Source organism: Barbus barbus, assembly GCF_936440315.1.
Source record: "Barbus barbus genome assembly, chromosome: 1".
NCBI lineage: Eukaryota > Metazoa > Chordata > Actinopteri > Cypriniformes > Cyprinidae > Barbus > Barbus barbus.
The window spans coordinates 5,925,143-5,939,313 of NC_136729.1; the positions used below are offsets into that span (position 1 = coordinate 5,925,143).

The 14,171-nt window shown below is 36.8% G+C and overlaps 2 protein-coding genes across 2 annotated transcripts; both read left to right on the forward strand.

The window, feature by feature from the left end:
- The first annotated feature begins 331 nt into the window (after nucleotides 1-331).
- Nucleotides 332-6,381, forward strand: LOC306888512 (N-alpha-acetyltransferase 40). The gene is made up of 8 exons (XM_079446866.1): nucleotides 332-685; nucleotides 2,392-2,487; nucleotides 2,610-2,662; nucleotides 2,784-2,879; nucleotides 3,439-3,597; nucleotides 4,800-4,883; nucleotides 4,988-5,065; nucleotides 5,252-6,381. Exons 1-8 carry the CDS (start codon nucleotides 680-682, stop codon nucleotides 5,394-5,396), a joined length of 717 nt encoding a protein of 238 aa, XP_079302992.1. The 5' UTR covers nucleotides 332-679; the 3' UTR covers nucleotides 5,397-6,381.
- Nucleotides 6,382-7,621: 1,240 nt separating this feature from the next.
- On the forward strand, nucleotides 7,622-13,715 carry LOC306872431 (galactosylgalactosylxylosylprotein 3-beta-glucuronosyltransferase 3-like). Its single transcript, XM_079420979.1, has 5 exons — nucleotides 7,622-8,117; nucleotides 8,192-8,348; nucleotides 9,922-10,276; nucleotides 10,816-11,106; nucleotides 11,810-13,715. The coding sequence occupies exons 1-5, from the start codon at nucleotides 8,030-8,032 to the stop codon at nucleotides 11,906-11,908; spliced, it is 990 nt and encodes a 329-aa protein (XP_079277105.1). The 5' UTR covers nucleotides 7,622-8,029; the 3' UTR covers nucleotides 11,909-13,715.
- The last annotated feature ends 456 nt before the right edge of the window (nucleotides 13,716-14,171 follow it).

The window sequence follows — 14,171 nt, forward strand, 5'->3', positions numbered from 1 at the left end:
GGCTACTATTCAGCTCAAGACAATGAAGATAATGAAAATAAAACATTTTAATATAATATGTATGCACAGTGTTAAGCTTAAATTAAATTTCATGTATTTTATTAAAGTAATTGAACTTTATTTTGACAGTCTCATCTATCCCCCATTTTTTTTTAAATAATGTTACAAATTAAGTTTGCAAAAGGAAACCAGAAACTCAAAGAAAACTGCCGTTTAGTATCAATTATTCGTCGTTTACATAAATATATCTTTATGGCTCTCGGTCACAAAGTACCCTCAACGTGAGGAACCATGTGGAGAGAGCTTGACCCTTGACCCCAAACCCCTATATGTCGTCATTTCCCCAAGACTCAGCGGCTAATGCCCAATGCTGCTCAGAGAGAAAGAAAGAGTGAAGAGAGGGAGGGAGGAAAGGAGAAGGAGATAAAGAAAGGGACAGTAGAGCGCGGAAATTTCGTGGCGCAAATCTGGCAGGAAAAAATAAAAGCGAACAACGGTCGCTAGTTGCTTTATAGATGACTGTTTATTAAGCTAGCAACCCTCGAGCTCTTGTGTTACTGTTGATTAGCTCGTTAGCATTTTAACATTCTTTAGCACATCTCATCTTCAGATCTCTAACTTCTTTAACGGGGTTTAGAGTGCGGTAGTCGCGTCAAGGTGGTCGTATAAAAGCTGCACGATGGGGGTGAGTTTGTCTGTCCATGTTGTATGTTGTTAGCTTTGCTCTTATTTGGGCTTTGATAAATGCGTGCGGCAATTTGAACAAAGACTTATGGAAGCAGATCACTCTCCCCGGAAAGAGTGTGTAATGTGTGTGTGATGGGGGTAAACGCGGGACTCGTGAATAACGAGGGGTAGTGGTGAGATTTTGGTGGTTTAAAGATGCTCAGGACTTGAATGGTTTCTTGTAGCGTCCATCCGAGTAACACAAATGTCCATCTCAAACGCTTTCTGGTTAATTTCAGGTGTCTCGTCGACTGCGCCATTTCCTTAACACTAAGCACAATAACACTGATACATTTAGCACTGCAAACTGTTGCTGTTTTCGTCAAACTACCAGTATTTTCCAACAGTTGATGCATTAAAGTCATACGAGGAGCTGGTGAGTGTAATGTGTAAAAACGGTATCTTTGAGCTCCTCGTGCAGGCTTTTAATTAGCACGATGCCAGCAGCTACTGCGAGATCAAACCTCCTCACGACAGCAGCATTGCTTGGTCGAGTTTGAGTGATATTTATGTCTGGCATTAGTGAACTTCATGTACTGAGCCCGCCGCCGTCAAGCCCTTAGAAAACTGTTCTTCTCCACGTGCTTTGTGTTCTCAGCACCTGTTTCCTGCTTCTCTTGCCATTAATGTACGTGGAGCTAAAAAGCAGCTTTCTTTTTATGTATCCAGCTGGATTTTTGCTCCAGGTGTTTTATTTTTTGATGATACACAATACAAAAATTAAAAACGGGCGTTAAACCCTCAGATTTACACACATACCGTTATTTTATAGTGTCCACTAATGTGTCACTACCCCCATGCAGTCACATTTATGTACACAAAAACAAATTCAACCATAAATATGTTTATTTGAAATGTTTTAAGGCAACATTATAGTTTGCTTGTGATGGATGCGTATATATTGACTGGGATGGTTAGTCATTTTGAGTTTGTCAGCTTTGGATAATAGTTGCTGTTTGTGTGTGTGTCTTAAACTAGAAAGTTTTGTGAATTGGTAGTAAATACTTGCTATTTAAAAAAAAATCATATAGTGAAATAAGTGTTTAATTCCACAGTTTTGTGTGTGGGCTCATTTGGTATGATTCAGATATTGTATACAACAGGGTCCTAAAGTCCCATACGAATACACTAGCAAACTAGTGAAAAATGCTTTTGTTGCATTCTTTTTTTTTTTTATGTAATTGACAAACTTTCTTTATATAATTGTCAGCGTACTAGTTTGAGTGACAAGTTGAATTTCTGATTTGCTAACGTTCCAGAGTATCTTGTGCGCCTGTCTGTACAAATACTGAATTTCCTCTTTTCAGTTTTTCAGAATCTTAGAACTTATAATAAAATAATATCCCTGATTTTCAATATCTAAAATGTATTATCAATTTATTTATATAGTTTATACATTGCATATTTTTAAAGCAGCTTCGCTATAATAAACAAGAAATGTTGCAAAATTGATCAAATATGAAATAACTTCAATATCAGCATTAAAGCAGCTCTACAGAAGACACTAGTGTCATTTTTCGTTTCATCATTAAATTCATTTTAGAACCCACTGTATGTCTAATCTCTTTCCCAAATTAGGACTCAAAGTTATAAAGTATATTTCAGACCGTTTTCTTCACTCTTTACGAGAATAGTGTTTGACAGTATCTTTCCATTACTATTTAGAGAAAATCAAACAGAGCAAAGGAGAAAAAGCAGAGAAGACTTGAAGAACGGGCAGCGATGGATGCAGTTTGTGCAAAGGTGGAGGCAGCCAATAAGGTATGCTTTGGGAACATCTAAAAGAAACCTTTTCAAAATATGTGCACGTGTCTTAAAATTGCAGTGTTAATGTTCTTGCAGTGGAGAAATATTAACACAATGTGTCCCGTGGCTTTTTACAGCTTGAAGATCCTCTGTCTGCAATGCCAGTGTTCAAAAAGTATGACAGAAATGGGTACGCTATCCCTACGTTTCCCCTTTGACGGATGTGTCATATGCTGCCTCTAAACTGGTAAACAGGTCACTTCATTTTCTGATACCAATACTAATATTGTGAATATCTGAATCTGTCACAGGCTAAACCTGGAGATTGAGTGTAAACGGGTAACTGCATTGAGTCCAGATACAGTGGAGTGGGCCTATGAGTTGACTAGAGCCAACATGCAGACGCTGTAGGTATTGAGCAAGTCAACATGTGGGGTAATCCAGCATCCCATATTGTTACTGCTTTAGATGTTTATTATGATTTATTTGTCCATTTTTGGTGTCTGGCATTTATTTTTTCCTGCATAGATTCTTAATGGATACTTGTTAGGTTTTTTGATACAGGTTTTGGGTTGAATGGAAGTCAGTTATTATTATTTACCCTTAAAGGTGTAGTTCACCCAAAAATGAAAGATTTTCATCATTTACTTTTGAATTATAACTAATTTTATAATACTGAACTTATTTACACACCCCATGCCATTCCAAAACTCTCTGACTATTGAAAGTCAGTGGGCTTCTTTAACACCGATAATACCCCCTGTACAGGTTTGGAACGACATGAGGGCAAGTAAATGATGACACAATTTTCATTTTGGGTCTTTAAAGCTGAAGGATATTTCTACAGCTGGTCATTTTGCTATTTATGAAATATAGTTCCAGGAGAAATTTCTATGAAATCTTTCTGCACTTTCAGTTTTTGCAGCTTATAACAAAGTAAATTTTTGTTCCATTATGTCTTGGCAGATATGAACAGAGTGAGTGGGGGTGGAAGGAGAGGGAGAAAAGGGATGAGATGAAGGACGAGAGAGCATGGTATCTCGTGGCCCGTGATGCAGACTCCACACCTGTAGCGTTTTCACACTTTCGATTTGATGTGGAGTGTGGAGATGAGGTTTTATATTGGTAATGTTGCTTTAATTATTACTTAGGATAGCTATGATTTTCTTTTTGGGGATTATTAAAAATCTGTTTACTACTTTGGAATGCGCAGTGTTTCAGTACCATGTTAGTTACCGACTGATTTTATATATATATATTTTTTTTTTTATTGATGTTGGACATTTAATTGTTCATGTTCACTTTTTTTTTTTTTTTTTTTTTTACACCATTGCATCATCTAACACACTTGTATCTAATCTATAAAAAAATACAATATAATAACATTTTTAGCAAATCTAAAAATGAATGCTTTTGTCATTATGTATGTATTATGTTGTAATACCTAAATTATGAATCGTTTAAAATGATTTTAATTTTTTTGTCTGATTTTAAATTGTAGTACAGTACAGAATTGATTAGCTATTGTCCTTAAAGGGCTAGTTCACCCAAAAATGAAAATTCTGTCATTAATTACTTACCCTCATGTCGTTCCAAACCCGTAAGACCTTCATTCATCTACAGAACACAAATTAAGATATTTTTGTTGAAATCTGAGAGCTTTCTGACCCTCTATAGACAGCAATTTAACTAAAATGTTCCCTGATCCAGAAACACAGTAAGGACATTGTTAAAATAGTCCATGTGACATTAGTGGTTCAACCGTAATTGCATCGTGGTACTCTTGATAATAGCAGCAGTTGGTAACCCAGGGGAGAAGAATTGTTGAATAAAGTTATTTTTGTTCTCTTTGCACACAAAAAGTATTCTCACAACTTTGTAAAATTACGGTTGAGCTACTGATGTCACATGGACTATTTCAATGATGTCTTACCTTTCTGGGCCTGGGTACATTTCAGTTACGTTGCTTTCTATGCAGGGCCAGAAAGCTCTCAGATTTCATCAAAAATAACTTAATTTGTGTTCCAAAGATAAACGAACGTCTTATGGGTTTGGAACGACACAAGGGTGAGTAATTAATGACAGAATTAAATTTTTTTTGGCTAAACTATTCCTTTAACATGAAAATAATTGGCTTTTGCCATAATTGTATTATTGCATGTCTGTCTGTCTGTCTTCATTGCACACGTTGTGTAAGTGGGAGTGCGTCTGTGTCTTGCATGTTGTCTTTGCAATGTGTGACTTCACTGATTCTCTGAGTCATACAAGACACATGACCTCAAGAGAGTGCTGTTTGTATCTGACTGATTCTAATAATGTCTTCTCAGTTATGAAGCTCAGTTGGAGAGTAAAGTCAGGCGGAAAGGCCTGGGGAAGTTTCTCATCCAAATTCTTCAGCTTATCGCCAACAGGTACTACATCAAACCCAGCAAGAATTTATCCCTGTGTAGCATTTTTGCCAAAGCTCAAAACTCATCGCTGTCGTCTTGTTCTTGTGTTTTTTTTTTTTTCTCAGCACACAAATGAAAAAGGTCATGCTGACAGTATTTAAACACAACCACGGTGCTTACCAGTTCTTTAGGGAGGCTTTACAGTAAGTCCCTTCCTTCTGGACTCATACGCATTCACCACTTCCTCACTGCATGAAATTCCTTTTCCTTATACCGGCCTCTATAATCGACAGAATGCTGAATGATAGCAGTTGCCATAGCAACAAGTGCCTGCTCTGCTTATTCGGTGTTAAAATATGAATTCACCAACAGCCGTCCTTTTCCTTCAGGTTTGAGATTGACGAAACGTCACCCAGTATGACCGGTTGCTGTGGAGAAGACTGCTCCTATGAGATTCTGAGCCGGAGAACAAAGTACGGCGAGGTCTCTGGACATGCTCATGGGGGCGGCCACTGTGGAGGCTGCTGCCATTAAGAGCGAGCCTTCCTCTGTTGTTTCAGAGCTTCCTCATCCTCATTCCCTACCCTGCTCCATCACCCACAATCCCCTCTTAGGAAGCCCTTAAAACAGTCTCTCATGCCCATAATCAGCAATGAAACCCCATCGATGCTTGCTCTTGGTTTTTAATTTAAAAAGCTCATTCACCATTTTGCATAGTAAGTGACGTTTTCAGTCTCAAAGGGTTGAATGATGACAAAATGGCAGTGAAGGCCACTGTGAGCCAAATGTAATCTTTTTCACCTCAGGTATCAGCATGGTGAGGCTCACCCGTATGTCTTTGCATTCTGTCCAGATGCAAAAAAGAGCCTGCGTTTTTTTTTTTTTTTTGTTTCTTTGTTTTTCTCCAGAAACTGTCTGTCACTCATCAGCTGTTTTATTATCATAGTGAGTGAATGCAGGTGTTGGTCACAGTGGTTGTTACAGCCATTTCACTCTATACCACTTTTCAAGGTAATTGTATTTTAACTAAAAGCTGATGTTTGCTTATCACTTCAAGAAACCGAATACGACGATCTGTACTGTTTATAATTACTAATCACTCAACCTAGACTGTCTCAGGTCATTCAACTTATAACAAAATGTTTTATAACAGCTGTATTTGGAAATTGGTGGATGAGGATTATGTTGCTGTTTGATTTGATACAGGGGTTGGCATGTTAGCTATGGTGGACCCTTAGAAATATACATCCATTTTAGTTATTTTTTTTATCATAATATTCTTTTATCACGTCATTACTGTATATTTCCATTTTTTTTCTTCTCTGTATATAATCCGTTTGCCATGTACATTTTTTTTTGCCTTCAAAGACATTGGAAAAATGATATACAAAACCGTTTGAGAGATGAGTGTTTCCGGTCTTGTGCTCTCTTGCTGAACTGAAAAGAAAGGTCATTCCAGCTTTGTGTTTGATTTGTGTGCAACAAATAAAGGAATCTTGTTTGACTTATTGACGTTCAGTGGTGTTTTAACATTTTATTTCAAAATCTTGCATAAACTATTCTTAACTGTTAAATTTTTTCCCCTGAACAATTGGTAGATCATAAGTGTGATAAACAAATCTCCACCCCAGTCTTAATAAGAAAGGCTCCTTTATTTGAGTCCTTTGAAGTTCACATTGAAGGGAGGACAGAAGTTAAACATCAGTATTATGGGGATGCTTATTATTTAAGCAGTGGTTAGTTAAGGGATATCAACTGCACAATTTGCGATTACAGAGATTTTAGAAATATACACTACTATTATAAAGTTTATTTTTAGTGTTTTGGAAAATCTCATGCTCACCAAGGTGGCTTTTTTTTATCATATATATGGTGAAACGGGCATAATGTGAAATATTATTCAAAGTAATGGTTTTCTGTTGTAATATATTTAAAATGTTAATTATTTGTGTGATGGTAAAGCTGAATTTTTGTCAGCCATTACTCCAGTTTTCAGCCACAACATTCTTCAGAAACATTTTAATATGCTGCTTTCACAAAACATTTATTCTCATAAGTGTTGAAAACAGTTGTGCTGCTTAACATTTTTTCAGGACTGATGAATAAAAAGTTTAAAAGGACAGCATGTATTTGTTTAGTAACAATGCTAGTGTTCACCCTCTTTTTTCAGTTTGTTTTTCATGCTTGCCAAATAAAAAGTATTGATTTTCTTGACCTGTAGCATAGCTATACAGCAACAGTACTTCTGCCAGAAATGCAGCTAACTGGAATACATTAAGGCCCGGTTTCACAGACAGGGCTTAGACTAAACCAGGATTAGGCCATTGTTCAATTAGTAATTTTTATTAACATGCCTTAGAAAAAAACTTTAGTGTGCATCTTGAGACAAAACAAAGGCACTGATATATTTTAAGATCAATCAATGCAAGTTTCTCTCATTTAAAACAGCTCAGACTTACACTTTAGTCTGGGACTAGGTTTAAACCGTGTCTGTGAAACAGGGGGTAAGAGTATTTTCTTTTTAAATTAAATCGGCAAACTCAGAGATGTCTTTTAAACACTATAAAGGCATTTCAAAATTTGTATAGTCACTTTGGATATGTTTTAAACGTATACTGTTTTTTCACAGGTTAGAATGCAAAAAGTTGAAGAATCTGTTGTTTCTTGTAGTGTCGGTTAAAGGGTAAAAATGTGATGCATTTCAAATGTTAGATGGCGGAACTATGGTTTATTTCCATGCTTCGGGAGATCATTGTGTTGCACAAAGCGGAAGTTGTTGGTAGTGCGCAGGGATGAATGGGGTGTCTGTACACAGTGCACGTCACTGGTATGCACATAGACGCACACCGCTATATGTAATATACATAATGAAGCGACCGGAAAGGATTTATTCATCTCGGCTTTAAATTTATACACATCCTTGAATGTAATATATTCAAATACGTAACAGGAAATGTATATGTTCTGCATTTGAACCTACTAAAATCAAGATACCTGATCTTATTGTCACTGGATGCACTGGGAGCATTTGAGAATCTGCAAACCATCTCTTCTTTTATTGGCTAAGCGATAGTCGTGGCTGTTATAATGCATTCACATGGGCTGTCTCTATGATCACCGGTTTGCTCGTCCTCCATCACAGTTAATTTCAGCATCAGCAGGTCATCATGAGAATGAGACTGAAGCTAAAGACTGTGTTTGTCCTGTACTTCACGGTGTCACTACTAGGACTCATCTATGCGCTGATGCAGCTGGGTAAGACTGGAATCACTTGTTCATTCATCCTTGAATCGTTCATTTTTGAGCAAGCCATTGATTCTTATGTGCAGGTCAGCGCTGTGACTGCAGAGATCATGACTTGTCTAAAGATCAGCTGATCTCTCAGCTGAGAGGAGAGCTGCAGAAGCTGCAGGAACACATCAAAACAGAGCTGTCTAAGAAGACTGATGTGCCCAAAATTTACGTGATAACACCCACATATGCAAGGTATGTAAGCAGCTGTTTTCAAAATTACAGTAATGCAGGAATGTCCTTCATTCAGAATGTTTTGCAAAAGGAAATGTAAGTGCTTGCATGGCGGCAATTGAATAGATTTAAGATTTACGCACACTGTAGCATGGCTTTTCATAATGAGACGGAGTTTAGCATGCAGAAATCTCTTCAGCCAAGAGGTGTGAAATTTAAAACTAAATATGATTTGCATTTATAAAACGTACTTTATTTCACATTCAAAATATTTTAGCTCAGTGGTGACTGCAACAAACCGAACAAGGACAAAGAAAATATAAATACCATTGTTAATAAAACATAATAGAGAAAAAATCTGTGACCGTTTCACTGGAATGATGTTAAACATGATATATGATATCAGGGACTACGTGATGATGTAATTATACCAGGACAGTAAAGAATCACTGAATCGTTTTGAACTGATTCTTTGCAACATACTGTTCAAAAGAAGTCATTTATGGAACCGAGTCAGATCTTCTCATTAATATCAGAATCAGAAAGAGCTTTATTGCCAAGTATGTTTGCACATACAAGGAATTTGTTTTAGTGTCACAGCTTCCAGTACACAGAGAAAACAACAACAACACACAGATAATAAAAAATAAGATGTGAATAAAATACACACGCACACACACACACACATATATATATATATATATATATATATATATATATATATAAATAAACCACGCAAAAATTATATTAATAATAATAATTTGTATGTACAGGTGTGCTATAGACAAAATAGAATAGAAATAGAATAAAAAATAAGATGTAGGGTGATGAAGAAATATAAGGTTATTGCACAGTGGGAGAACATTTAACTGTTTATGAGGTAGTTTGCCTGGGGAAAGAAACTGTTCTTGTGCATGGCTGTCCTTGTATTCGGTGCTCTGTAGCGCCGACCAGATGGCAAAAGTTCAAAAAGGATTTTGTAGCTGATCTCAGATCTCTTCAGTGTGCAGGTGTGTGTATATAAATATAACAAAGCAAAAAGCAATAGCTATGCAAATACTGATTACAGTTACATTTTGAATGGTGAACATTTTAAGGGGCCGTGCACACAGAACACATTTTTGCATTCACTGTGCTACTTTTGCATTGTTGTAAGAATTGCTAGACAGGCATGTTTGAGAGGTGCGTGGCCACAATTTAAATGCAATGAGGGAACAAATGAATTTTTATTAGATATTTTTATATAAATATATTTTTGTCTGCGTGTTATGTGCTGGGCTTCATAGTTTTTTTTCATGCAAACGTACTAAACAGACTTTGAGTCGTGTGTCTTTTGCAGTGTCTTGCACATGACATGCTGTTCTACAAAAAGTGTAGCTCAAGTAAAACTTTGAAAAAAAAAAAATGCATGCCTAAGCCTTGTGCTTTTTTGTTCCTCTGCCATTGCTTTTTTAATGCAATGTTGCATGGCCCCTTAGACATTGAAATATCTCCAAAATGAGGTTGAATGAATGACATGTTTTGTGGATAAGAATTAAAATAGTTTGAGGAATAGTTCTCGCTCTCTCTTTTTCCCTCTTCCTCCTCTCTCCAGACTGGTGCAGAAAGCTGAGCTCACTCGTTTGTCCCACACCTTCCTCCATGTTCCTCAGCTGCACTGGATTGTGGTGGAGGACGCTCCTCAGCCGACTCCTCTGGTCACAGACTTCCTGGCTGCATCTGGCTTGACCTACACCCATCTATACAAGCTGACCCCCAAAGACAGGAAGCTGCAGGAGGGAGATCCCAGCTGGCTGAAGCCCCGGGGGGCTGAGCAGAGGAACGAGGGTCTGCGCTGGCTTAGGGAGATAGGCTCTGCTGCTAAAGGAAAGGAAGCGGCTGCCCTCGAGGAGGCTGTGGTGTACTTTGCTGATGATGACAACACATACAGCCTGCAGCTTTTTGAAGAGGTGAGGGGTTTTAATGGTTAAATGTACACTATACCGTTCAAAAGTATGGGATTGGCAAGATTTTTTTTTTTTTTTTAAAGGTTTCTTATACTCATCAAGGCTGCATTTATTTAAAAAAAAAAAAACAGTAAAGCAGTAATATTGTGAAATATTGTTTTATTGATTGTGAATTTGTCAGTATGTTTTCAAATTTAATTTATTCCTCTTTGATTGTGAGTTTTCAGCAGTCATTACTAAAGTTATACAAATGTAAATGATTACATATTATTTAGGAGAATTGCAGTGAAAACTGAACATGAGACTTTCCATGGGAGTTTTCTGGTTAAACCTCCAGATGGAGCTGTGCTTCGGTTGTATTGAGGTGTAACAACGTGTCAGATGTTCTCTTTTGGAGATGTAATCAAAATCCTTCTCAAAGCCCTTCTCAAAACCATGTTTGTACATAGTCTTTGCCTAGAAACATATGGACAGAAGGTGTTTCTTTGTCATTATCTAACACTTTTTTTTCCCATCCACATTCTTCTTCCTGTCACCTTCAGATTCGGTACACATACCGTGTATCTGTGTGGCCTGTGGGTCTGGTGGGTGGGATGAAGTTTGAGCGGCCCGTGGTGGAGGATGGGAAGGTTGTGCGTTTCCACACTGGCTGGCGTCCGAACCGCCCGTTCCCCATCGACATGGCTGGTTTTGCTGTGTCCCTGAGGTTGATCCTGACCAGTCCCCAAGCAAGGTTTGACGGTGATGCTCAGATGGGCTTCCTGGAAAGCAGTTTCCTTCAGCACATGGTTACAATGGATGACCTTGAACCCAAAGCAGACCTGTGCACTAAGGTAGCTCCTTTATTCTGTACCTAGTGTTTGGTGATTAACCAGCTTTTGTGCATGTTAATATAATGCAACATAATCTTAAACATCATATTTTTGTGAGGTTTTGGCTTATTAAGTATTATTAAAATAAATTTTCTTGCATTGTCATGCAGGAGCAAGAAATAGTTCTGTTGAACAGAACTATTTCTTGTAAAGCTTTAAAATGAACAGTTCTCCATAAATGTCATTATATTATTTCGACCACACATTATCTTCTGTTATATAAGCAAGAGAGTTAAAGCAAACTTTGAGTTAAAGTTAAAGGAAAAGAGTGTTATTTTAGAATTATATGGCTTAATTTAAATTCAGTTTGTCTTTATTTTTTTAAATATTTCTAAATAGTTGAAATTTATTTCAGTGTTCGATTTCAATTTAGACTTATATCAGTTAGTTAAAATTGTCACTATATATGAAAATGTTTCTTATATAGATTTTTTTTCTGAATGACATGACCTATTTCTCTAAATTGTTATTCAGTAAATTCCATTTCAAAGTCCTTGGTGGACGATTAATTTTATATTTCACCTCATGAACTGAAAGGGAGCCATACTTAAATTCTTAATTTTGCCCAACCTTTTTTGGAATGACGTAAGGGTGAGTAAACGATGACTTTTTTTGGGTCATCTATTCCTTTATTTACTATTGAAATGATTTTGCTCTTGCTCAGGTGCTGGTTTGGCACACCCGAACTGAGAAGCCAAAGATGAAGAGGGAAGACGCTTTGCAGAAGCAAGGGTTGGGTTCAGATCCGGATGTGGAGGTGTAAGCACCACCTCCTCAGAACATGCCTGAACTTCACCAAACATCCACACTTCCACTGTGCCAAACAGATTCTCTTATATGGCAAGAGGTGAAATTATAAAGTGTGATTTCTGGGCCACACACCAAAGACATGAGGAATGAGGAAAGGAAGTGATGAATGCAGGGATAAAAAAGTGCAAGAGACAGAAGCAAAGGAACCTGCAGCCTAAAAGAAAATTGATTTCTCTAAATCATAATGCATACCATAAACCACTTGAACAGTATTTGAAGAGAATTTTACATATGGTATAAATAAATAAGATGAGCTTGTATTTATAGATTAGAAATGTAATTGTATAGTGTGAGGATTGCTTGGAATATATTTATAATGTAAACTCATTGTGTCTATGCTGTCCATGTCTCTGTTACCTTCAGTCTAGGTGTACTTATCATATCTTCACATGAAGTCTTAAAGTCAAGTCAAAGTTTCTTCACTGATAAATGGAGGATATAAATAGGTCAGATATGGTGTCTATTTATGCCATTAATAATCTTTGTAGAATCACAATGGTGTTGTGCTTCGCTTTAATCCAGTGGCATGTTGGGTACGTGGCGCTGGTAAAGCTTCAGGTGACAGTGTAATGTACAGATGAGGTCACTTGCCCCTCTGAAACAAAGAGTGAAAACATTTAGAATTCTTTTGCACATCATCATACTAGAGTGTTGATGTAGAAATATAGATAGCACAAGAATGTAGCGGATAAGTTCGGTTTTAGGGCATTTTGTCAGATTCCACATGCTGGGAAAGTTTATTGCTTTAAAAATCTACGTTTTACTGAATCCGAATGTTAAGGATGTAAGATGTCAACCAGGAAGAATTGTCTCTCTGCCAGTACAAGTGAATTGAATTGGACACAACTCAGAGGAAGTTAAATAGTGCAAAGAAAATTTAGATTTTTTTAACGATAACGTGTAAACTATTAAAGACAGATGAGTTTGTTCATCTTGAGGTTGTTGCATGCTTTTGATGAAGCCATCAGCCCGCATTATTTCTACTTATTTTGTAAATAAACGTTCAACAGTGGGATTCCTGGTGAAAACACTACATTACCCATGATTCTGCAAAAGAATTGTAACATGTAAATATTGCCTTCATAGTAGAGTCAGTCTCCCTGCATTCATGAGCGACTTAAATATTTGTGTATATATATATGTGCATTTTGCAATAAATGTAAAATATATTGTTTCTTTATAAACTTTAAAACATCCTCCTGTACCTCAAACAGTAGAGCATGGTGCTAGCAATGCCAAGGTTATGGATTTAATTCCCAGGGGAGAATCAAGCAAGAACTGATAAAATGTGAATGCAGTGTAAATTGCTTTGGATAAAAAATGTCTGCCAAATGCATAAATGTAAATCTTTAGGTCAGTAGTTTTCTATTTCTCCTGCTGTCCCTCATTAAAGCCGTCAAGTACTCAGTTTTGTACCTTTGGTTTTTTATATCAAATCAAAGTTTGTAATGCTGTGATTCACCTTGTAGCTGATTGGTTTGGTTTATGACTCTCTAACAAAATATCCCTATGGGGTAAATACAGCTGAAAAAGTGGACAGGCACTATTGCACTTGATTGGAATGACAGGAAGATGATCTGTCAATCTAAGCGTATAGACCTTCAAATCTTTAAAAACATTCAAATTAGGCATTGCCAAGCCAGCATTCAAAGTTTGTCTTGACTTTTAATTCTACTTTTATTTCTAAATTAAATTTTCAATTCTGCATTCTGCTTGCTACCACATGTAAAATAAAAAAAATCTGGAAATGAATCAGAATTTAAAAAATATTCTTAATTTATTTCTGAATGTCAAATGACCGTCATGTCAAGGCCCCTTGAAGCATGTTACCTTGATGTTCATATTTTTCTCATGACATGTCTAATTCGGAGCCAGACAATTTCTCACCTTTTTACGAGTTTGCTGATCTTTGACTATATATGAAAGTGATGCCATGTGAGTTCTAGAAACCACAAAAAATTAACAACCAGACAGTACTCCCTCCTTATAATGACTCAGTACTGCACCATCCTGTGTCCTCACACCTGTGAAACAGCTGTTTTTGTATCTCCTGGAGGGGCCGTCGCCACTGGGCAATGACCTTAACTCTTCTTCAGACTTTTTTTTTATCTGGAAGAAGTTGCAGAAGGATAGACAATTCTTCAAACAACTACTGTTGTTTAAATTATTTTAAAGAATGTATCAGATTTTTAGACATCATTCCGACGTACAATTAC